The sequence below is a fragment of the Corvus cornix genome, chromosome 7 (genome assembly GCF_000738735.6).
Source record: "Corvus cornix cornix isolate S_Up_H32 chromosome 7, ASM73873v5, whole genome shotgun sequence".
NCBI classification, from domain to species: Eukaryota; Metazoa; Chordata; class Aves; order Passeriformes; family Corvidae; genus Corvus; species Corvus cornix.
Window position 1 is genome coordinate 18,579,642 of NC_046337.1, and position 23,095 is coordinate 18,602,736.

Sequence of the window (23,095 nt, forward strand, 5' to 3'; positions counted from 1 at the left end):
GTTGAAACAGTGTCCATTAGGGAACGTGCTGAGCATGTCTATGGTTAAACGCTGCAGCAGTACTGAAACACAAATGGCTGCTGGCTGTGCACAGGCAGGTCTTTAATATCACAGGATTTGGTGCATAATAAGCTAAGACCCTTTTTCATGCCACCTCTGTGATGAATTCTTACTGCCAATATTTGGTAAACCATAGTAAACATGTCTGTTAAATGTATATACATGATTAAATTGTACCAGTGTATGACAAAAGAAAACCTAGGTTAGAAGAGCAACAAAATTTGCAGTTAAGTAATGAATAATTACTGAATAGCATAATTTTTCCATCGTATGACCCTCTACTGTGTATTTATTTTGATAAATACAAAGCAATGTGTATTTACACTTCCAAGATGCCTGTTGAAGCTAAAGACGTATTCACAGGGGTACTAAAAATGGTCTGTGTTAGGGCAGTGTTCTGCTCTGCAGATTAGTTCTGCTCAGAAGCTGTGTAAATTAGTACAGCTGATCTGCTTTTGCTGCTCGTTCAAAGTGAGCTGAGCTAATGCAAAACTTTAGCTATATGATCAGATGCATCGCGTAGATGAACACCACTAAATGGTAACACTCAACTTTGAGGACACCTGTATTTTTTAATATCTGCTTTGTATACCTTCTCCTTTATAACTGGCCTCCAGTGATCATGACAGAGCATGGCTTTGCTATTTAATTTACATTTCTCTTAAATAGTGATGGAAATTTGAAACTCAGTGTTTTTGTCTCAGAGTCCCACTTCTGTAGGAAAGGAATATTTTCATAACCTTTTGCTTCAATCCCTTCTCATGTATTTTTCTTTTTCAGTTTTGCCTCTTCCATTGTGCTGTTACTCAGTTTCTGTAGCCATTTTCAAAAACTGACTAATTTAGGCAATTCTTTATGTTTTTAGGCACATCTTTGACATTTCTCAGAGTGTCTCTACTTAGAATTTCTAGTGTTTTCAGTAATGTTCTTTGGAGTGAGAATGCTTTTCAACCACTGTAGTTGCAAAATTTTCAACTATCGTTGGTTTTAACGCAGATAAAACAGTTTATCTCTTTCTCCTTTTTGAATATTTTTGCCAAGTTTAAAGATGTGAAACATACATACGAAACTTGTAATGAAGGTGAGAGAAAATGAGTAAAAAGTGAGAGAGTGAGAGCAAGCTTTTCATGTTCCCTCTCCAGAAGAACCCATTTAGAGGTCAGAATAGCCAGCATAATTGATTCCTGCCAGAGGCAGTATGAATTTATATCTTTACCCTTGACTTGACTTTTAGCCTATATTTGTTTAGCCATTTAAATTGTTGTAGCCATTTCTTTCGACCATGCCCTTGGCAGTCTCATTGTTGACACTTTCACTACACTTCCTCTGCATTTGAAGTCATAATGCCTGGAAATATTTTTGAAAGAAAGCTTGTAGAACTAAATACTGTGTAACTCTAATCCCAAGAGTTCATGCTTTCTCAATTAAAACAAGCATTGTGTAATACAAGGTATATTTCCTCACAGGAAAGTTCTGACTAAATATTGAAATCGTAATCTTGATGTTGCATTAACTGTGATATGCAAACGTAATGCTTTAAAGATGCTATTAAGGCTGTTTAGAGAGAAAAGTTGATTTTAAGGTGTTCAGAAGATAAATTAAAGGAATTCAGTTGCCTTTTTTTGAAGGGGAGAGGGTAGAAATTTATGTTCAGGAAAAGAATTTTGAAAATTAATAAGCCAAACTATCATTCCCCCAGACATCCTGTCATTTAATACATCTGCTTTGTGTATCAAACATTTCCTTTTAGAGTGTTTTAGAATCAATCAGAATCCCATTGTATTTGAAGACAAGGCACAATTACAGGGCCAGCAGAGCTAGTTTACTGATGCAGAGGTGCATAGTGTAGGGAGGAGTGTGTGTTTCCGAGCAGTGTCAAGATGGCTGTAAAATTCTGTGTCCTTCCAATGGCTCTTTGAGCAGGAATGGTTTTTCTCTTGTACTGAGGATTGGCTGTGGCCATTGAGGACTACAGGTCTTCTGAGTAAGGTTTCAGGATTAGTCTCTAAGTCACATAATGAAATAAGAAGCGAGACCGTTGGAGGTTAGATGCTTGAGAGATAAATGTTTTAATCCCAGTGTCCATGTGGTTACCCTTCAGCATGGATCCATAGCTCACGCTCTTGGAGTTCCCTGTGCTCTGCAGTCACAGTCCAGTACCTGCTCCTGAGGGCAGGTACATAGACCTTCCCTTGCAAGAGCAGAGCATAGGTCACTCTTCCTCTCAAAACATCTTTCTTGTACAGATCTTGTACACATTCTTGCTGCTGAATGTGTCTCTTGTTAATATGCACAATAGAACAGCTAAGAAACTCACCCAGGTGCTGGAGAGCTGAATCTGTTGTTCAGTACCTGCTGCCTCTAAGGTATAGCTTAGTGGAGAGCATCCTAGTCCTTTGTTTAAGTGGAGACCATTTTACTATGTAGAAAATAATGCCAAGATTCATAGTCCAGAGAGATGGGGCACAGGTAGCAGCCAAGTGCTGTACTGTATTTACCAGCCTTTGGGTACATAAACAATTGCTCATGGCTTTGGGCCTGGCCCAGCCTTTCTGTCCCTTTTCCTTCTCAACATGGTTTGCACTCATAGTAGATTTTCCTTTTGTTCTTGGACACCTTACTTGGAAGAACACGAAGTTCTTCCCAGGTTCCCAGGGAGACCTCAACAGGAACTTACTCAGATGTCTCAAATCTCTGTAACTTTGGGTATGTACAGAAGTGTCTTTATGCTAGGGAAACTTGAAAGTGAGACCCTGGAAAAGCTCACATGCCTTTGAAGAAGGCAGTTTGGTGACAGATTGGCAGAGCCTTCTAGGAAAGGGGTTTTGGTCCGAGGGGCCTTCTAGGAAAAGGCCTTTTGACCAAAGACAAGGATGTTCGAGTAATTTCAAAGGTGCTGGTTGCTCCACTGGAAGCAGCTGTTGCTCAGTCAACAAGCAGTAATCCGCTATTTGTACGTCCCTGTGCCCTTGCAGGGGGCAGACTGAGCAGGTGTAGCTGTGAGGTGCCAAAGTGTACCTGTTGAGATGGCACATCATTCCCTCTGTTCTTGTTTTCTAGCCCTAGGAAATATGGCACCAGTTCCCAGAGCAGGCACACGTTGGCTGTATGGGGGACCAGTGCTCCCCCCCTACATTATTCTCAGGAGCTGTACCTTCTGATGGGAATCTTCATCTTGTTCTGGGGATTGTTAACTCAGAATTGGGAAGAATCTGAATTGTAAACAAGTGTGCAAGTGTTTCCAGACCTGCACGGTTTCTCACTCATTTTCTCTTCCTTATTCTTGCAGATGAACACTTTAAGTTCCCACATTAAAAGTGGAGTATCAGCAAGAGGCTGTGTGGCTTTGGGGAGCTCCCCAGAGTCAGGCTGTTAAGGGTTGCACAGCTGTGAGATTGACAGTGTGGGCAGGAACCTGCAAGGTGCTTTCCAGCAACTGCAGCCATCAGACAAACCCCCCAGCTTTGGGATGTGGAACTTAATGCTGCAGTTCCATTTGTGTCTCCATTGCCATTCCCTCCCTGCACATCCCCCAGCTATAAAGGCATTTCCTAATTCTGTACAGCATCAGCAGATGCACTCTGCCTCCCATGTAATGTAATCACTGCTGAAATGGAAATGTCACTGTAATACAGCTACAAGATGTCAGTGTCTTCTGTTCAGCTGTTTCCACTTTGTGGGGGGTACCTGTGTAGTTCTATCTAGTAAAGCGTGCTGCTAAACACTGGTGCCTTTCTGCTGCTGTTTACTGTCCAAAGCATTGTAGAGATTGAAACTGCTGTAATTTTGAAGGGGGTGCGGCTGTAGTTTCAGAAGATGTGTTTTGTTGTGGTTTTTTTCTTCTCACAGAAAACTAGTAAGAAACTTGTTCCCTCAGGAGACCAAGTCAAGTGAATTTCTCTGAGGCTGGGCACTGTCATACAGCAACTTTTCAGTCTTGTGCTTAGGGGAAATTGACTGCAAGGATGAGGAAGCAGAGCTGTGTATCTGCAGTGGTTTTGGCTGGATTTTGCTTCCCATTGCGTTCCATTGAAGCATTAAATAGTGACTACTGCTGGAGACAGTATATTAAACTTGGTAAATTGCATGTGTTCTTCTTAGAGCTTTTGATTCTTAAGAAGTGAATGAACTCCCTTATTATAACATTTTTGTTCTAGTTCTCATAATTAAATAGTATCATAAAAATGTTGTATAATGTAAATGCAATTTCTAGTTTTGACTTACAAAGGTAAGTTTAAACCTGCTCATAACTCACTCCCACTGTGCTTAGGAGCTGGCAGGCAAGGTAAAATGCTTTGTCAGCAAATCAAAACAAGTAATTAGAATTAAATTTCTGTTGCACTGGGAAGAAACCACTGCTTTCTTGCCACCTCAACCCCTGAATTTCATATAGATAGACTTCAGTGTTTGCTGAATTATGATTTTGAATTAGTCTTACAGACTCTGGAGACTGGTGAGTCCTACTTTTTCTTTCTTTCTTTTTCCTTTTTTTTGGTAGTTCTCATCCTCATATACCTACCTTTATCCTGTTACAACTTCACACCAGGCCAAAAGGTTGCAAATCCCTTCGCACAGTCATTTGTTTTTTACAGGAAAGAAACTGGTGTTGGGGCTTGAGGGGAGCTATAGAATGCATAGGACACATTGAAACTACTTAGTATGAGACCAAGTGTGAGCAAAGCAGAGAACCTGCTGAAGTGCTGTGCTTACAGGGTCAGAGCATAGAGGCTACATCCCTGAGACTGCCTCTGAACTAACTGAAAAAAAAAGATAAGAACGATGTGTGCTGGGGACAGCATTCTCTGGCTTCTGCTGCCAAGTGGCAGGATGCAGCTCTTGTCCACAATGGCTAAGCTGTCAGGCCTCTGCCAAAACCCAGGTGCCCTCATCCAGCCTGCCTGCTGGGAATGGTTCTGGCACCTGCTTCATCCTGCGTTTTTCCAGGAGAGCGGAAAGTGGCCTGAGCCAAAACCCTGAAATGTGCTAATTGTTAAATGTTTTGGCCAGTGCTGGAATCTCTGCTGTAACCTTGTCTTCTTTAGTAGCCATTTAGCCCAGCTTATGCAAGCTTCCTCACAGATATACTAGGGTTTTAAACATAGAGCCATAGAAACGTTGGTTGGAAGGGAGTTCTGGAGAGTATCTAGTTCAGCTTCCTGGAAGGAGCAGAATATGGCTGGTTCAGAATTAATGAGTCCTAAAGGTAGCTGTAGAGATTTTAAAATTTCTGAGATTTCTTTTTCGTGAGCAATGTAAATGAATTTTTTATTTTTCTTGCTTTCAGTGGGATTTGGCAGAGCCCTGTGTCAAGGTTGTAGTGCTGGGTTCTGTGTCCCTGGCAAGTATAGTGCGTCATCAATCCCAGACAAACTTTTTGCCTGGATAAGTGGTAGGAGTGTTTCTCTTCACAGTGCTGCAGGTGGGATGGTGTAGCTGTGTGTCCCCTGGGCAGGCTCCAGCTGTTCTTGATCTCTCCTCAGTTAGTTAATTGCCTGCAATACTTCCACCTGTGCTCTGTCACGGTGTAGGAGGGGTACTCCCCAATTTAGTGCTCCCACAGAAACTCTCCAAACCACGCTGCTGCTCACTCGCTTCCACACTCTCCCTCCCCGCTGCAGTGGGCTGGAGAGGAGAACTGGGGGCACAAAGGTGAAGATCATGGGTTGAGATAAGAACAATTTGCTGGAGATGGCAATGAGAGAAGAAAAGGAACAGTTAGGGCAACCAACAGTGTTAATGACAGAGGGTACAAGGAAAGAAATGTTACTGCTCACTGTGGAAACCCACAACAGACAACACCCAACTGCTCCCTCTGCCTTGCTACCCCACTGCTTCCTCCAGCTTGGAATTGGAGCCATTAGGAACCTCTGCTCCCTAGAAAGACTCCTTCCCCCTGCCCCCAGTAATGATGTGAGGTGGTATAGAATAACACGGTGTCCTGGCCATGCCCCCTCCAGGCTACTGTGAAAATTAACCCTGTCCTGGCCAGAACCAGGACATGCTGCTCAATTTCTGCTTGAATACTTAGCTTTACACTATTCTACTCAACCTCAGGAACATAGTAGGCATTTCATTTCTTAATTTTGGTATCACAGAATAATTAAGATTGGAAAAGACCTCAAAGATCATTGAGTCCAACCATTGACCTGACCTGACAAGTCCACCACTAAACCATGTCCCCAGGTGCCACATATACATGTCTTTTAAATACCTCCAGGAGTGGTGTTTCTGGGGTGACTTTCCTGGGTATTCCCATGCTTGGCTGCCCTTTCATTGAAGAAACCTTTCCCAATATCCAATCTAAACCTCCCCTGGAATAGCTTGAGGCCATTTCCTCTTGTCCTGTCACTTGTTACCTGGAAGAAGAGGCCAGCCCCCACCTGAATAAAAAGTCCTTTCAGGGAGTTTTAGAGAGTGATGAGGCCCTCCCCTTTCCTCCAGACTGAACACCCCAGCTCTCTCAGCTGCTCCTCATATGAGTCACTTTCTAGACCTTCACCAGCTTCATTGCCCTTCTTTGGACTCATGCCCAACTTAGTGTCATCTGCAAACTAACTGAGGTGACACTTGATCCCCTTGTCCAGATCACTGATAAAAGATATTTAAACAGGACTGGCCTCATCTGAGCCCTGGGAAACACCACTAGTGACCAGCCACCAGCTGGATTTAATTCCATTGCCCACCACTCTCTGGGCCATCCAGCCAGCCAGATTTTACACCCACCCAAGATGTAAGCAGCCAGTTTCTCCATGAGGAGGCTGCAGGAAGCATTGTCAAAGGCTTTAGTAAAATCCAGGTAGACAACATGCACAGCCTTTGCCTCAACCACTAGGCAGGTCACCTTGTCATAGGAGGAGATCAGGTTAATTGAGGGGTACTTGCCTTTCATGAACTCACGGTAACTGGGAGAGGAGAGCGTTTGGGAGGCAGTTGGTGTCTCTAACTGGTGTGGGTAACTTCTGAAATCCAGGTATTTATTGAGCACAAATTAGTATGTGGTCATTGTGTCTTCACTGTCTTCTATCTGTTTGTAATATTGGAATTATCAGATGGAATTCTTGAAGGGTGATGTGAATACTGGTTATGTCACATATATTTAGCAATGGGAATTGTAGTGTTTAGGATGATTTCTTCTTACTTAATTTTGTCCCTCATTGCGAACATTCCTTCCTCCTGTGGCAGCCAAGGGAGGGACCAAGTCAGTCATTTTTTTCTTTGTTTGACACTTCACAACATAACCAGAAGACAGGGATGCTGTTGACATTGTGGGAAAAATACTATCTGAAAGCAATCTGTTACAGATTATTCTAGTGAAATAACCATCTCCATACATGTGAAGTTAGAGTAGGACTTAAGATTTTTTTTTCTTCTCTGTGGCTTCACTCTCTCCTAATTAGTCATGTGTAATTTCATATTAAATGATTATTCAAGACTAGAAGTGGCAATTTACTGCTATTTTGAAATGAAAATTACTTTGGAGGTTATGATTGCATATTCTGCAGCTGGATGTTTCAGTGCCTCATTGCCTCTGTTCCTGTTACAGGTACATGTGACAGCATTGCAGCAATGAGTGGAATTTTAAAGAGGAAGTTTGAAGAAGTTGATGGCTCCTCACCTTGCTCCTCCGTGAGGGAATCAGATGATGACATTTCTAGCAGTGAAAGTGCTGACAGTGGTGATAGTGTCAATCCATCCACTTCTAATCATTTTACCCGTAAGTATTAGCTCTATGTACCTAAAGAATTATTCCTGTTTCTCAAAATAAAATAAATTTTGTGGTTAGATAAGCATGATGATTTTCAATTGAACAGATCATGAAACAGACTATGATGTTCAGTTTGTGACTTGCTCAAAGTGACTTAGTAAAATAAACTTACATTCTTTTGACTTCTTGCCTGTTTGGCTATTTGTTAAAGTTTGAAGTCTCTGGGAAGCTCCTACCTATTTGCTATTAGAATTATGTAGTTGTTTGTAGTTGAAGCTGGGAGTTGTGTTCAAAACATTTCAAACAGGTACTGTAGGGAAAGTGCTTCAGCTCAGTTTGTTTATTTTCCTTAGCTAAATGTATTGCAGCTGTCAACTCTCTGTAATACAGTATTGGTGAGAGTTCTCCTCTAAAAACAGTGTAAGCTTTCTTTTATTTGAAACTGATGAATATTGTGTGCGGTACACATTATTTCAATAGTTTCTCTTTTTCAGGTAGCAGAGGATATCTCTGTCCCTCACAATGGTTTTGTTTACAAATAAGAATTTGGTCTTAAGTTAGCAAAGCTACATTTGCAGCATATATTTCTGGGAGCGATAAATTTACAGTTTATATTTGCAGTTTATGATACTTGTTTTAGGTGGTTATATTGTTTATTAGTAGTGAAATGCATGTTCTAAAAAGCAGGGGTTTGCCTCCTTCAACTCTTTTGCAGTTAGATCTCCCGTACGGAGTTATTACTTAAAACTGTGAGCCAAGGAGTAGGTGAGGCTCCTCGTTACTGCCCATACAGAATGTGGTCCATGTAACTGAGTGGTTTGGATTGTGCCTAGAGATCCTGTTTGTAGCATGTGATACAAATGTTCTTATAACTGACTTGTCTACCAAATGCTGCTGTTCATCTTGAGTGGGCAGTGAAGGTCCGAATCCCTTTGGATGTGAGGGTCTGAATCCTCTTTGCTCTAGTTGGGAATGTTGCTGTGCACAGGAGGGACAGGCATAACTTTTCAAATGGACACTCTTGAGGTGCTATATGATATTTAAGATGCAGCTCTAGTCAGGGACCTATTTTATTCAAATGCCACAAAGGAGTAAGCGACCCAGTAAACCTCTTTTGTAGTATTTAGAAATGTCTTGGTGACAATATTATCTGCATGCTGATACTTGAACATTTGCATCTGTTGAAGAAGTTAGTTGATCATTCATCATAGACTGAAAACAGGCTTTTTACATGAAACAGTTGTTCCCACCCACACAGAAGACCATAATTTTATTGTGAATACACAGATGATACAGTGAAATGGAATGATTCAGGGGAGAAGCTTGGAAGTTGTAGTACATGTATATAACAATAAGCTTTAATTGTAGTTGATGCAGTAAATAATTTAGTTTAAAGAAACTTCCCTTTCTGTAAGAGAAATTGCAGTATTCAGTGTTATGATTAATGATTTATCTGACTGAGATATTTGTGGCCAGAGTAGTAAGTGTTTATCTGTGTGAGCACTCCCAGATACAGAAATTGTACATATTACATTTTTTTTAAAATACATATGTTTATATCCATTGGTGATACAGAAATAAAAAGAGCAAATAGTTTGTGTGTGCATTGATACTATTTTTTAAAAAGTATTGTCTTTAATATAGATGCACCAGCCTAAATTCCAAGAAATCAAATGCAGAACCCCAGTATTACTTAAGAGCTACTAAGTGATACTCACCTGAAAATTACATGCACATGTAATGTGCATTAACAAAACTCTTAACAGTGTACATTGGAAGGTATTTTGTTCATGCTTTAAACTCATTCATCTTCCATAATAAAAGGCAAAGGACAAGAGCTTTTCTAAGTTGAATATTTGAATCTATATTTTTAAGGATGAGGTCTGTGAGACTTTTTCAGTGAGCAGACTGAAAAGAGCCAGTGCTGAAAAAAGGCTGGTGAGATTCCTTGCCTCTGGTACATGCCTGAATACCTCCTTGATGGAGGTTATCTTCCTAAGCTATTTCCTGATATGTTACACCATTTTCTGTTCTATTTCGTGAGACACTGTCAGGTCCTGTGTACTGTCTTTTTTCTGGTCTGTTTTCATATAGGTGAATACAAAGTTCACTACAAACTCTCTTTTACTGACTGGAAAAGAGGGAGAGGGTTGTGTGACCTGTAGTCAACATCAAGGTCTATATATTAATTCTTAAGTTGAGAATTAAAAAAAAAAAATCCTAACATGGTCCTCTAAGTCTTATTTTTTCTTTCTAATTGACCTGACAAAGAGATAATTCTAAATTGCTTGTAACTACAACCCCTTCAGCACTTTAGCAAGCAGGCAGTTTGCATATAAACCCATCTAGCACAACTGGTGCATCCCTGTATTTACACAACCCTTGAAATGATATGTATTGGGTCAGATAAACAGGAGCCTAGCAAGGATCCTGCTCCATTAAAGTCAGTTTAACCTGCTGGGTAAGTGAGGCACACAGGGGCTGTGGATCATTGAGGTGGGGCAGAGCTACCAGAAGATAACTTTGTTCTCAGCAATTAACCCTGTAGTGTGATGGCAGAAAACACATGACTGAGATGGCCCTAAGTGCTGTTGCTTGTGACTATTACACGGGGATAAGTACAGAGTTTCTTCAACAATATATCCATTTAAACAAATAAAGACAGCAACAAGAGGAATGGAATAAATCCCTAGCCTAAGTTGCAGGCATCTGAGTCAGTAAATAAAAATTGAAGTCCATACAGAATAGACAACTTTCACCATTAGCATTTTCTTGATTAGGTCTGTGTATTTTTACAGATGTGCACATTTTTAAATCTCTTAGCAAATGGTGATGAAGTGCCTTCATTACTGCTGGCAGATATAATCCCTGTTGTGTTTTTTACTTACCTTTCTCAGTCTATTGAAGCGATTTCAGTTTGATTCAGCAGGTCATTAGTCATTGCAGATTTACTTTAATGGATGCCAAAGCATATTACTAGCTAGTCCACATAGCTGTCCCATTTCACAGCCCTGCTTTCATATCAGAAAGAAGGATGTTCATCTTCAAGTAGCAGTCCAAGCATGCATATACAGTATTAGTCAGGATTTAGGAATACATGGAATACAGGGCTGGAGCACTCACAATGCCATTTGAGCTCCTTTAAATTGCCCTGTTCAGTTCTGGCACTCCACTGCTGTGTTTCGTCTGCTCCCCAGCAAGCTGAAGAACCTGGAATTGCTGTTCAGGATGTCAGTTCAACACCCTGACCATTCCCATGTTGTGTGCACTGAGGAACACTGGGTTCCACATTCCAGCTCAGGTGTGGGGGAATATGTGCCCTTCCAGGGAAGGGTAATGAAGCTGGTAAAGGGTCTGGAACATAAATCCTATGAGGAGCGGCTGAGGGAGCTGGGGGTGTTAAGTGGAGAAAAGGAGGCTCAGGGAGACATTACTGCTCTCTACAGCTCCATGAAAGGTTGTGGCAAGGTGGGGGGGTCAGTCTTCTCATAGACAAGGGGAAATGACCTCAAAGTGTGCCAGAGAGGTTTAGGTTGGATATTAGGAAAAATTGTTTCACTGAAAGAGTAGTTAAGCATTGGAACAGGCTCCTGAGGGAAGTGGAGGAGTCGCCATCCCTGGAAGTATTCAGAAAACAAGTAGACATGGCACTTCATGATATGGTTTAAAGGGCATGGTAGTATTCGCTCAAAAATTGTATTTGATGATCTTGGAGGTCTTTTCCAACATTAGTAATTTGATGATTCTGTGATTCTTCCTGCTTTGGTGAGGTACCTGCCTCTAAATGCTTGATCTTATTTTCTGATATAAAATTTAAGTTACAGAATCACATGCAATTGAAAGAGCTGTGGAAACCTTGTGAAGTCCTGTCTTTTGCACTTTGGTGCTGGTAATAACTCCCCATAGCACATTAATTGCAGATGCATCTCCTAAGAAACATAAGGAGCTGCTGCTTTCCTCTGCCACTTCAACTTCAGTGTTGTGTAGCTGAAACTTTACGAGTTCTCTTCCTCGCCTTCAGAGTCACTTGAGATCGACAGCAGCAGCTTATCTGATAAGGTGATCGTCACCAACAGGAGGTGGTGCCATCACACAGTCTGGCTGATATCCTCCATCAGTTATCTCTCTATTTCCATTAACATTATCACTGTCATGGGTGAGGTTATCCTGCAGCCATAATCATAGGTCCCATCATTCCACTAATTAGGGTCCTGTCTTTAGAGTGTTGGATGCCTTAGGTTCATTAGGAATGGGGCAGGTCACTGAGGGCTCTGAGAAAACCCTTTGGTCTCTAAGTGCTCTTACCATCTTTTGATTTTGCTGTTAAAGATAATGAGGAATTTGAAAACACAAATACATGCCTGTTGGAGTTCCTTCAATATGCCCTGTAAAGTACTGTTTGAATTTTCTAGAGTTGCTAACATACTGAGATTGCCTTATCTATGTGGCCATGCATAACTTGAAAGAAGGTATGAAATCCTTAGGAAGGTGTTGCTTCTCCTGAGTTATCTTCATAGAAGAAAATAAAGTTTTATTTGGTGTAAGGTCAATAGCACAAGATACTGCCTGAGCTTTGAACTTAAGCTGTGTGTTTAATTGCTGGTTAATGATAGAAACCTAAATGGGCTAGAAGTGGTGGTGCTGGTTTACTATGGGGAAACATGGGTAGCTAAATGCAGACATTCATTTTTTGATGGCATTATCATGCAGTTACTTATGTTGCCAGCAACCAGGCTTGGAATTTCCTTGTTAATGAGGAATATGTTCTTATTGCTATTTGTTGACTCATGTTATGAAATGCTAACAGGTTGAGAGGTTCTTGTATTTGATTTTAAAATAAGTCAGCTCATCTGAGCATTAAAAAACAAGAAATGCAAATAAATTCAGTGAAATGTAGTGCAGTGTCTGCTCAAACTCATGCAGAATGACAGCATCTTTTCATCTGGAATAAGGACTACTGTAGGGAGAATTGTTAAAAATTGAAAAGAGGAGTTATAAGGCAGGCTCCCACTAGTTTTTAGAATGATTTGTGCAGCCAATTATGCTTCTATATTTTTAAAAAAGTTCTCTGTTATAAATTAGTGCATTTTGCACACAATACAAGCAGAGAGAGTTTTTTCCTTACATGATGTTTTTGTTGGCTTAGAAAACATCAAACAAAATTTTTTTGTTGGAAGATGTTCATGATAGATATACAAAATATGTTGCAAATGCAAGGTCACAGACAGCTGAATGGGTAGCTGTATTAGTATGAAATGGCCATTCACAGAAGTCACACATAGGATGGGACAAAGGATTGCCTGTAGTGTCATAGGAGAACTCAGCAAATGCAATTGTTATGCATGGGTGTTCCTGCAAGGATCCCTGGTAGGACTTTCCTCCTCACAAAGCCGGGGCCAAGGTCAGGAATAATCATCTATGGAACAGCAGCTGGCATTTAGAGGAAATGGTGAGGCAGAGAGCGCTTAACCATCTCCACTCCTCCCCACAGGCTGATGATATTTGCAGAATAGAGAAACGGGACTAGTATGGTGAATGTCACAAAAAAGCATTCTGAAGGTAGAGGATGCTGAGGAAATAAACACAAAGCTTTCACTGAGATTTTAGTGGTCAAGTTCCAGCTTCTAGCATGCATCCCGACGATTAAAAATTTGTATGAGATTTCAGACAAAACTCTTAACAGTGACGTAAAATGCTTAAAATACAAATTAAAATCCTCTCTATTCATGTCAGACTTGTCTGTAAGCTAGTAATTGTCAAAAACATTTTCAAATGTGACTTAAATAAATCTAGCATTAGGCAAGCATTCCCATCCAGCTCTTCCCGTGAGGTGAATTTAGCTTTGGCTTTACCCTAAAAGAAAGTACTAGAAGGATAGACCAATGAAGTGCTCTGCATAGGTGTCGTTGTTCGCCAGCATTGTCCCTCTTCTCTCAAATTTCCATTAATCTACAACTGAGTATGCAGTTCCCTTCAAGACTTCCAGATTCAAATTTGTTATAGAAAATACCTCCCTTGTCCTCAAGCCTACATGTTTCTTTTGGAGGGTGTATTTTATGTCACAGCATTTCCCCTTAATGTGGATTTCCAGCATGTAGGAAAAGTGTTCTATCATTCAGGGTTGGAAACTTGTAAATTGAGTGTATGGAAACTCTTAAAAAATACCTTTTGGAAGACAATGGGATAGAAGGAGAGGCAAGAGAAAGAGGTAGAAGCAATTTCGGGATACGACCTTTACCTAGACTTTGTTTTCTACAAGGGTTGGGAAGCAAGCTGGCTTTTGTCAGCAGTGTTTTGACCTGGATTACCAGGATGGATTAGGCTTTGCTGTTCTGTAGTGTTGGTCTTGATGAAACACTGCATGGGAAAGTCATGGAGTAGGTGGACAGTGGTGCTGTGCTGATCCTTCTTATAATAGTTTATATGACACTGAGTAGGTAAAAAGCAAACAAATGGGTAGTAGTGATGCCTTTTCCTGGTCTTAAAATCAAGTCAAACACGGTTAGAAGGGAAAAAGGGATTTTACCTCGGTATTTATTTTAAGGATCCTTAGGTCACTACATCCAGGTTGAATGCACCTCAATGCACACCACAATGCACACCTCCAAAAGATCTGGTATAACATTATAGATCTTACTAATTAGCATATCTATCAAAAATTCCCCAATGAGAGGCTTGAGTGAGCCCCCCTCCCCAAGGAACCTTCCCCTGGATGGTTCTATCTTGGTTTACAGAATGTGTTCTGGAGAGGACCTTGGGGTCTAGGGCACACGTATCCCTAACTACAAAGCTTCTAAAATGTTTAGTCTCCTAGCTGACCAAAAACAAGTCCAAGAATGTAGGCAAACAGCACTAAGAGTACAGAAGTTGTAAAAAGGTATAACAGGTATAAAAGAAAAGGCAAAAAATCTTTGTGGCATCAGTAGAGTGTAAGAAATGCAGCATTTCCTCTTGTCTAATACAGAGCTTTAATCCAAAAGGCTGCTTCACACATGTTTTTTACAGCCTTTTGAAATTTTCACATGCCTAAGATATTTCTGCACTGGTGACAATGAATTGCTTTGCCCTCATTGATGCAGGAGTATGAGTAATCTGCTGGGGAGCCATATGGTTCACATTTATTTTAATGTATCTTTGACATCAGGAGAATAGCTGAGACAGCAGAAGAAAGTGCTTATGTCTTGGAGTTCAGCCAGAACTGAGATCATTTAAGTTTTGTAATCAAAGAACTACCAGTTTTCGGGGTAAAAAATGTTAGAAAAACATGATGAGCTTAAAATGTCATTCCTATCAGGATTGTATGAAATAAGGAAGCAGGTTTTGCATTTGATGGATGAATACAGCTTCAGCAGGTGCTTTTCTTAGGTGCAGGTTTGGATTCTGTTTCAGCCACTAAAGATACGGAAGGAAGTGCTGTGGCTCCCACAGGTTTCACGCTGCTGTAGCTCCCCTGCCCAGCTTGGAAAATGAGGATGTTGAAAGGCAAATGAGCAGTGCTTCTGCATAGTGCCTTGGATGTATGAGAAAGCAAGTCAGGAAAGCTTTGTTTCAGTCTGACAGCAATACTTCTGCTCTTGCTTACCTATTTCATCAGTTATAATTTATTCTTATACATATGAAGCTTAGGTGATTCTTTTAAGCATACATTGGACTGCTAGTGGAAATACTAATTTTCCCCTTGGGAAAATTACTTATCATGGGATGTGGGAGTCGGATGGGCCAATAATGACATCTGGTACCAAGATACAAGAAATGAATGATGACTGAGTATGATAAAACCTGAATTTTTCAAATATGGAAGGAGTTGCGAGTATCTTCTGATTTTTCAAAAATTCACAAATAGATGAATGGTGCTTATTTTCAGGGAGAAGTGAAGAAAATACAGCTTGAGGTGAAAAAGGGTGGGGCACCAGAAGCAGCTGCAGAACTTTATCCCAGCAGTGGAGGAGGCGGTGCCTGGGGGCCTTGGCAGGTCTCTTCCCCCCCCACCAGTGTCTTCCCCCTGCACCTCTCAGGGCTGGGGGCTTTCCAGCCTGACTGGGGGCTGTGACTGGGATGGACAGGCAGGTAAACAGATGAGCCCCATGTGCAGATGTCAGTAGGAGTCTCTGCTTCTATCTCTCCACTCCTTGGAAAATACCCTGGTATGGGGTAGGAAAAAAGGGTACACAATTTCAGAAGTTAGAGAGCTGCTGATTCATGGCTTTTAATAAGCTGTGGAAAAGAGTCATAATTCTTCAGTCTTCCAATAATACATAACAGTGAAGTTTTTTGTTTGCAATACAGAAGTGCAAAACATCTTATGAGACTGTTGGTAGGAATAAGGTGATGGCAACCATCTGGTTTCTTCCATATAACTACAGCACTAAGGAGACAGTCTAACTGCAGTCCTCTAGTTACATTAAAATATATTAAAAATATATTACACTGATTTGTTAAAAATCAGTGTATTGCTATATCTTTCTTCACCCTTGTCTATTCCTAGAGGAATACATTCCTCTAGATGTGTTGAAAGTTTTCTGCATATAAATTGCTTCATTCTCTTTTATTAACTGTTGATAAACAAAAACCTTTCTGTAGTTTCTAATCTCATGTGATTTGAATGGCTCTCATTTTTCTTACCTTCTTCATTGAGTCTTGCTCCAAACCCAGAAAGTATTTACTCACTTGCTGTGTTTGGTGACAGAATTCCAGCACAGATACTTTAGGCAGGATAAATCTGACAGGAAATTCTGTTTTCAAGCCACTACTCATAATATTCACCCATCTTCCATTAATTGTCTTTGGGATGGAGATTTGTGTGACACAGCAGCCTAAGTGAGATGCGACAGCAATGGAAGCTATATTGCAGAACAGTTTTCTTTCTTAAGGCTATAGTTATTTTCATGATAGTTGCTTTTTTTTTTTTTTTTTGGACATTGATACTTTCTTCAATTTTGACTTTAAAGTTTTACTTTTAGAGTATCTTTGAAAAGTCAGTTAGCGGGGCCTCCTGTTTCATACTTGACGTACTGTGTCTCAAAATACATTTTAATCCTCTCGATCAAGTACCTAGAAACTGAAACAAAAAAATCTGGGAAACGCAGTCTTTCTGGTACACTGTCTTGTGTGTCATTAATGTTAGCCACCGGGAGATAAAAGCTTGTACTTCTTGGTAGATAAAATGTTATCACTTTAAATTTAACCATTTTAATAAGCATAATGTTAATAAAAGTTATGTCTTTTGATGTTTGTGTGCAGCCTTATGAATAAATCACCGAAATCTCAGTTTCTTGATAGACTGCTGATCCATTGCCTCTAGTCTGTATTACAGTCAGTGACTGAAAAAGGATCTTGCTGTATTACAAAACCTTGATATGGAGCTTTTAGGCATTGTGCTATTCTGCAGGTCCCTGGCTTGCCATACAGGTGTCCTTAAATTTTTGAAACCTTAGAGCTTCCTTGTATGTTCAATAGGCAGAGAAGTGCATAAGCCAGGAATTGTGCATAAAGAGAAATGACAGAAATGTATTCCGTCAAATTTTATGAAACAAATTATAACTGCTGTGGATAAAGAGAACTATTATGAGGGAGAGAGGTTAATAACAAAGAAAAAATGAGTAGAAGCATCCTCCTGTGTGCCTGTGCAGGCACACCCTGAACAAGGAGAGCAAAAGGGTGAGCACAGAGGGCATGTTGGGTTTCCAGGTTGGGTTAACCATGCTTGGGTTAAAGAATGGTTTGCTATTAAAAGCTTTCCTTTCATTATTTTGGCCTTACCTTTAGGACTTTTGTTTACATACAGTTGCCATTTTTGCCATAGATAGTGTGTGGTTATTAACTTGAGCTCTGCTCTGCTCAATCCAGAAATGAAGCCATTCAAATGTCAAATGCCAAAAATCAAAATTTCATTAGTTGATATTATTTCAGATGAGGACTTCTGACACTCCTGTTTAAAGTAATCTGTTCTGAAGACCTTTTTCAGATATAGTGACCTTTTCTGAGAGATAGTTCTGTAGTACTGGTAGTTATGTTCTTAACACTTTTAACCTTCCCTCTGATATATTTTATGCCGTACCTACATATCTCTCAAAAATAGATAATTCCATATAGTCTTGAAACATGGAATTAAAAATTATGTTACATTTTTAAATACTTGAGAATGGAGTCTCCTTTGGAATATATCAGACTTGTATAAATGTGTTCAATATTGTGTGGGATCCATAGGACGGTTTTAGGTAATGATGAATATTTCTATTCCTTCTGGCATCCTCACCCGCCAGAGTGGTAGCATTAATTTCAAACCCCACCTTCTAGTTCCTGCTGACAGTGTCTGTCCAGTAGCTGCTAAAAAACCACCTCTCAGCCCAGCAGCCCCTGCCTGGAGTTAGTACCATGCTTTTTGCGCAGAACAGGTGATGGTGGCATCCATTGATAGGAGTTGTTACACAGGCAGATGGCTTGGAAATACTGTTTTGGAGACTGGTCAAGCAAAGGAGGCCTTTACTAGATCCCTTCTGGAAAATTCTGGCATTTACACTGTATGGATAAAATTACAGGTAACAAGTTTTTGCTTAGAAACTGACTGTGCAAGGCTTGCCTGCCTCTTCAATCCGTGTCCCTCATTCTGAAAGGGGTTACTAATTGATTAATCTCAGTAAATTTTCCTGGATGTATATTCGTGCTTTCTAATAGATCAGGTATTTTGTGTGTTCTTCTTCTCTATCTTGAGTTAAGCAGTCTCCTTAGCAGTGATTCCAGCAGATTTGAACAAACTCAGTAAGGTACAGTGCATGCAAAGTAACAGATGCCCCTTTCTCTTCATAAGGTGGTAGTTCTGTTTTGGTTGGCTTGAAGCAAACGGTTCGAATCAGTTAGAGAGCACTTTGTCCCTGACGTTGGAAAATGTTCAGCACCTCCATTCAATATCTAATAATATTCTTGAGCTCACATCAAGGCAGCCCTCTGCTCAGAGATTTTTAGGAAGTGTAATAGAGCAAGAACACAGTGCCTTTGCAGTGCTGACTTTGCTTCTTTCCATGTCCTTGGTAACTAAGGTGGTCGCAATTCTCACGTCTCCTCACTGACATTCTAATCTATGCTTTTGAGTAATCAAATACAATCCTGTAAACTCCTGCAGTTCCTGCCAGATCTGTTCTTGTAAACAACATTCACATAAATATGAATATATTCTAACTCTTTCCTGACAGTAGCGTTCAGGAGATGACCGTGGAGTTCTTCACAAGGCCTTAGCTCTGCCCTTTAATGAGCTCTATCAAAAGATAGGATGTGTTCAGAAAATGTAATCCCATGTATTCTGAGGGCTCTGAATGTTTACATGCATGTTTAATTTTACAGATTGTCATATAATTTGTCTGACTTAGAACTATGACATTAATAAATAACATCGCAAATTTTAATGGTATTTACAACAAATGCATGTCAGTTGTCACGTCTTCAATACACATCTTCAGTGTAGTGCTGAACTTACAGTGCTGGTGACGGTGTGGTTACAGTGTGTCAACATTTTTGTGAAGTTCAGCTTAATTCTATTTTGACACAGTTTTAATCAGCGATATATCAAAAAAACCCCCACAAACAAGCAACTTTGATGGTATGGCGTTGACAATTCAATTACTGAAACTGATGAGCACTATAAAGAAGTTGAAGACATGCATTAGTGGGTTCTTTAGACAGCCCATGATATCTGCAGTCTTACTGAGAGACTGCTGACTGAACTTTTAGGTATAAATGTATGGCAATGCATGAAATTCATGTTCTAAATTTTGATGGCACACACATGGGCAAAAATCCACATAGTGTAAAAGCTCATTCATGGTATCTAGTTTTTATCATAGATGACTTTTTTTTTTTTTTTTCATCTGGGTGTAACTAGGTCACAGACTCTTCTGCTTAGCTTCATTTAACTATTAATATTAATGTGTAGTGTGTGAATAAAACTTAAGGGTCATTTATTTATGTTTAGCCATTAGTATGAAAGTAGTATCTCTACGCTAAAGAGATTGACAGATTTGAAAAAACAGAAGTGCTTTTATTGCAGCATTTGTCATTCCTGCCAGTAAAGCAGCCCTGTCAGGAGTTCCACAGCTAAGATCTAAACCAGATTGCTGTCAACACAGACTCTGTGTCATAGACACTCAGGTTTACAGATGAGGATTCAAAGGTTCGTGTGATTCTCTAACTTGTGAGATTTACAGGTGCAATTATCTTCGATTTCTTAATGAAAAAAAAAAAAATTCAAGAGCAACCTTCCTTTTCTTCCCTTGAGTATTTTACAGTAGTTTTATTTCTCATTTCATTTGTGACTGGTTCATTTATTTGGTGGAAAAGCTGCCTGCCCTTCAGTAGCTGCTAGTATTTGTTCTGAAATAGAGGCATCATCCAGTTGAGATCCAAATAACATCGATGCTGTTATATCAGAAATTGGATGCACCTCCAAATGATTCAGATACCTCCTTCAGCAGAAAAAGGGGTTTTAAAATATGCACTTTCTTATATATTTGAGCATATTGGCAGTGCAAGTGCTGATTTAGAGTATTTGCTTTTATGTTACATTGAAAGAAAATGTCTCAGTATGAAAATTACCCCATCTCCCAAATGCTAAAAAATTGGTTTTATTAAAGGTAGTTTTGTTTTGAAACTGTGGTATATATGAAAAAAACCAGCACATTCAAACTATATTTAATATCATGCAAAATTGACACATCCCTGTCAACTATTCTCTGCTAATGCTCTGTTGATACGAGGTTTGCTTCAACTTGGATGTGAGTTAGACATGCCTAATCTAACAGAGTTTGTCTTTTGATTCCCCTTTGTACATCCTACAGCTTTTTTTGTAACACAGTTTACTGGGAGCATGTAAGTAACAGGACCTGATCTTATTTATCTGTTTTATATTTATAATCCAACATACCTGCAGCAGGTCTGGAGTGCCTCTTATTTACGTAGCAAACCATACTTTTAGCTGCTTATTAGTATTCGAAAAAGTAATCCTGTTTCAATGTTTCAGTGAGCCACAAAGAGTTCTGTGGTAGTGTCAGTAGGATACACTGACTGTAATTTGGATACAGGGCTTTATTTTCTGATATACTTGGTTTTCACACAGTTCGGTAGATGATGCTGGGGGTTTTGAAATACTGCTTCGTGTAGAAGTTTGTGGATTTACATTTGTGGTGATTAACATTTCACAACATAGTAATAGAGGCTGAAATATGTTTTACCTATCTACAATAAAGACCTCTTCCAAAACCAGACCTGAAGACCAAGTGCATCCCGTCTCTAGAAATGGTGGAATTCTAGATTATTGCTGTACATCTTGTTGCTCTTATTGCTTTTATAGAATGGTTCCAAGCCCTTCAAGAGTGGTCAGGCACACTTCAGTTCATTTTATTGCCTGAATTCTGGCAATGAGGTCTCTCATTAACACCTGCACACACCTGCAGTTGTTGCCTCTAAACTGCAAAGCAGTGACTTATTAGCTTCATTCTCAACAACCTCTTGCTATTTTGCAACAAATCAAATAAATTGGACTGCTCATTTTAACAATCAGGGAGTGTCTCATCTTTCTCTAAGGTTTGTGTGTCTTTTTTTCTTTCCTCTAAAGGCATGCAGGTATTATCAGTGAGAAACAATAGATCAGTATTGTGGGAAGGAGTTGCTAAGTGTCTGTAGAACCAAAAGAAGAATATTTAACAGTTAAAATTTGGCATTTGTTTCTAAACAAGTTTTGTATGTTACTGCATATATTTATGAAAAAACCTGGGCACAGGTATGAGTGGAATCAGAAAATAATTAGAAAATACTAGATTTAATTTTTTGTCAAAATTCTACACGTTACACTGTATTACACACACGTATTCAGTGGATGGCAGCAGAAAAGAGGATGAAGGTAAAGAAAAACAAAGTGGGTCTGACAGCTAATCAAAATTATTCCTGTATCATTCAGTGGTGACCATGGTATGAATTTCTGAGACAGTATGAAACACTAAAAATACTGCTTTTATTGTTTTTCCAACATTAATTTATCACAAATTAGATTATAGGAGATACTAATCTTTTCCATCAGTGTGACCCAGTGCTGTAGAGCTGTGGATCTCTGCTGCCTTGTGCAACCTGGTTTTGTTGGCAGGGGTTGGAAGAGGTGTGAGTCAGTGGATCACCATCTGTGTGGTGACACTGTGAAAGAAGTTCCTTTTGCTAGGATTTGGTTGCTTCATTGGTAAAAGGATAAAACATTTTTATGACATGATGGGAAAGAAAAACTTTCCTGGCCAAGTATTTCTTTTCTGAAGTAGAGGGTGATGTTAATGACTGTAACACCATGTCGTGGCTTCTAGGTTTGCATACGTGGTAAATATTTCTAACATTATCTTCTCATTTAGACTGCACACCTTGGAATGCAGTGTCTGTGTAGTCAGGTATTGTCACTCGCGTAGTTCCCTTTACTTTAACACATCTGCTGCCTGACTGCAAGTTATTCACACTGAAATCTGCCTCTGTTCCAGCATCTTCAATCCTGAAGAGAGAGAAGCGGAAGAGAACAAAAAATGTCCATTTTAACTGTGTTACTGTGTATTACTTCACGAGAAGACAAGGCTTCACCAGTGTTCCCAGCCAAGGAGGAAGCACGCTGGGAATGTCGACTCGCCACAACAGTGTACGCCAGTATACGCTGGGAGAGTTCGCCATGGAACAGGAGAGGCTTCACCGAGAGATGCTGAGAGAGCATCTAAGGGAGGAAAAACTCAATTCTCTAAAGTTAAAGGTAAAACTTGTCTGAGACTTTGATCCCTGCCTTAATGTAAATGAGCGGTGTCAGAGCTATATAGGCCCAAGGCGTATGTGTTAAACAAAACCATCTCCTTTCTATGAGCTGCATTTTCAGTTGAAATGAGCATTTTCCTGGGGTTTTTTAATTTTACTGAAGATGTATTTTTGTTTGATAATACCAAGTGCTTCTGTAGCTGCCATTGCTGAGTACATCCAAGTGCTTTACAGGGAGATTGTTGTTTATTCCCTGTTTTCTACAGAGAGGAAAAAAAAAAAGCAGAGTGGTAGGAGTTAGCCTTGAACGGGCTGTCCAGCAGAAGTCTGGAAGTGCCAGGAAGAGAATGAGTCTTCTAAGCCTGTGCACAGGCCCTGTTAGACAAGGGAATGGTAACATTATAAGTACAGAAGGTGAAAGAGCTTCTTTACTTTGCCAACTTAGGTGGCTTTGGCAAAAAGTAAGAAACAGTGATACTAAAATGTTTTCATTTGCAGTTTACCAATTTTTATGATTGTGTGTCTTTACTATTTCACCAAAGAATGTCCATTAAAGAAGAAATGTGT

At 39.9% G+C, this 23,095-nt stretch overlaps 1 protein-coding gene across 10 annotated transcripts in view; it reads left to right on the plus strand.

The window, feature by feature from the left end:
* Positions 1 to 23,095, plus strand: part of CSRNP3 (cysteine and serine rich nuclear protein 3) — a 107,246-nt gene that overhangs the window by 67,090 nt on the left and 17,061 nt on the right. For all 10 annotated transcript variants that reach the window (XR_752659.2, XR_752660.2, XR_752658.4 and 7 more), the window contains 2 exons: positions 7,604 to 7,774; positions 22,270 to 22,529. Coding sequence is in view for 7 of the 10 variants with exons in the window: in XM_010406854.4 (XP_010405156.1) it covers positions 7,604 to 7,774; positions 22,270 to 22,529 (431 nt within the window). In the remaining 3 variants the exon portion in view is untranslated. The remainder of the gene's footprint in view (positions 1 to 7,603; positions 7,775 to 22,269; positions 22,530 to 23,095) is intronic.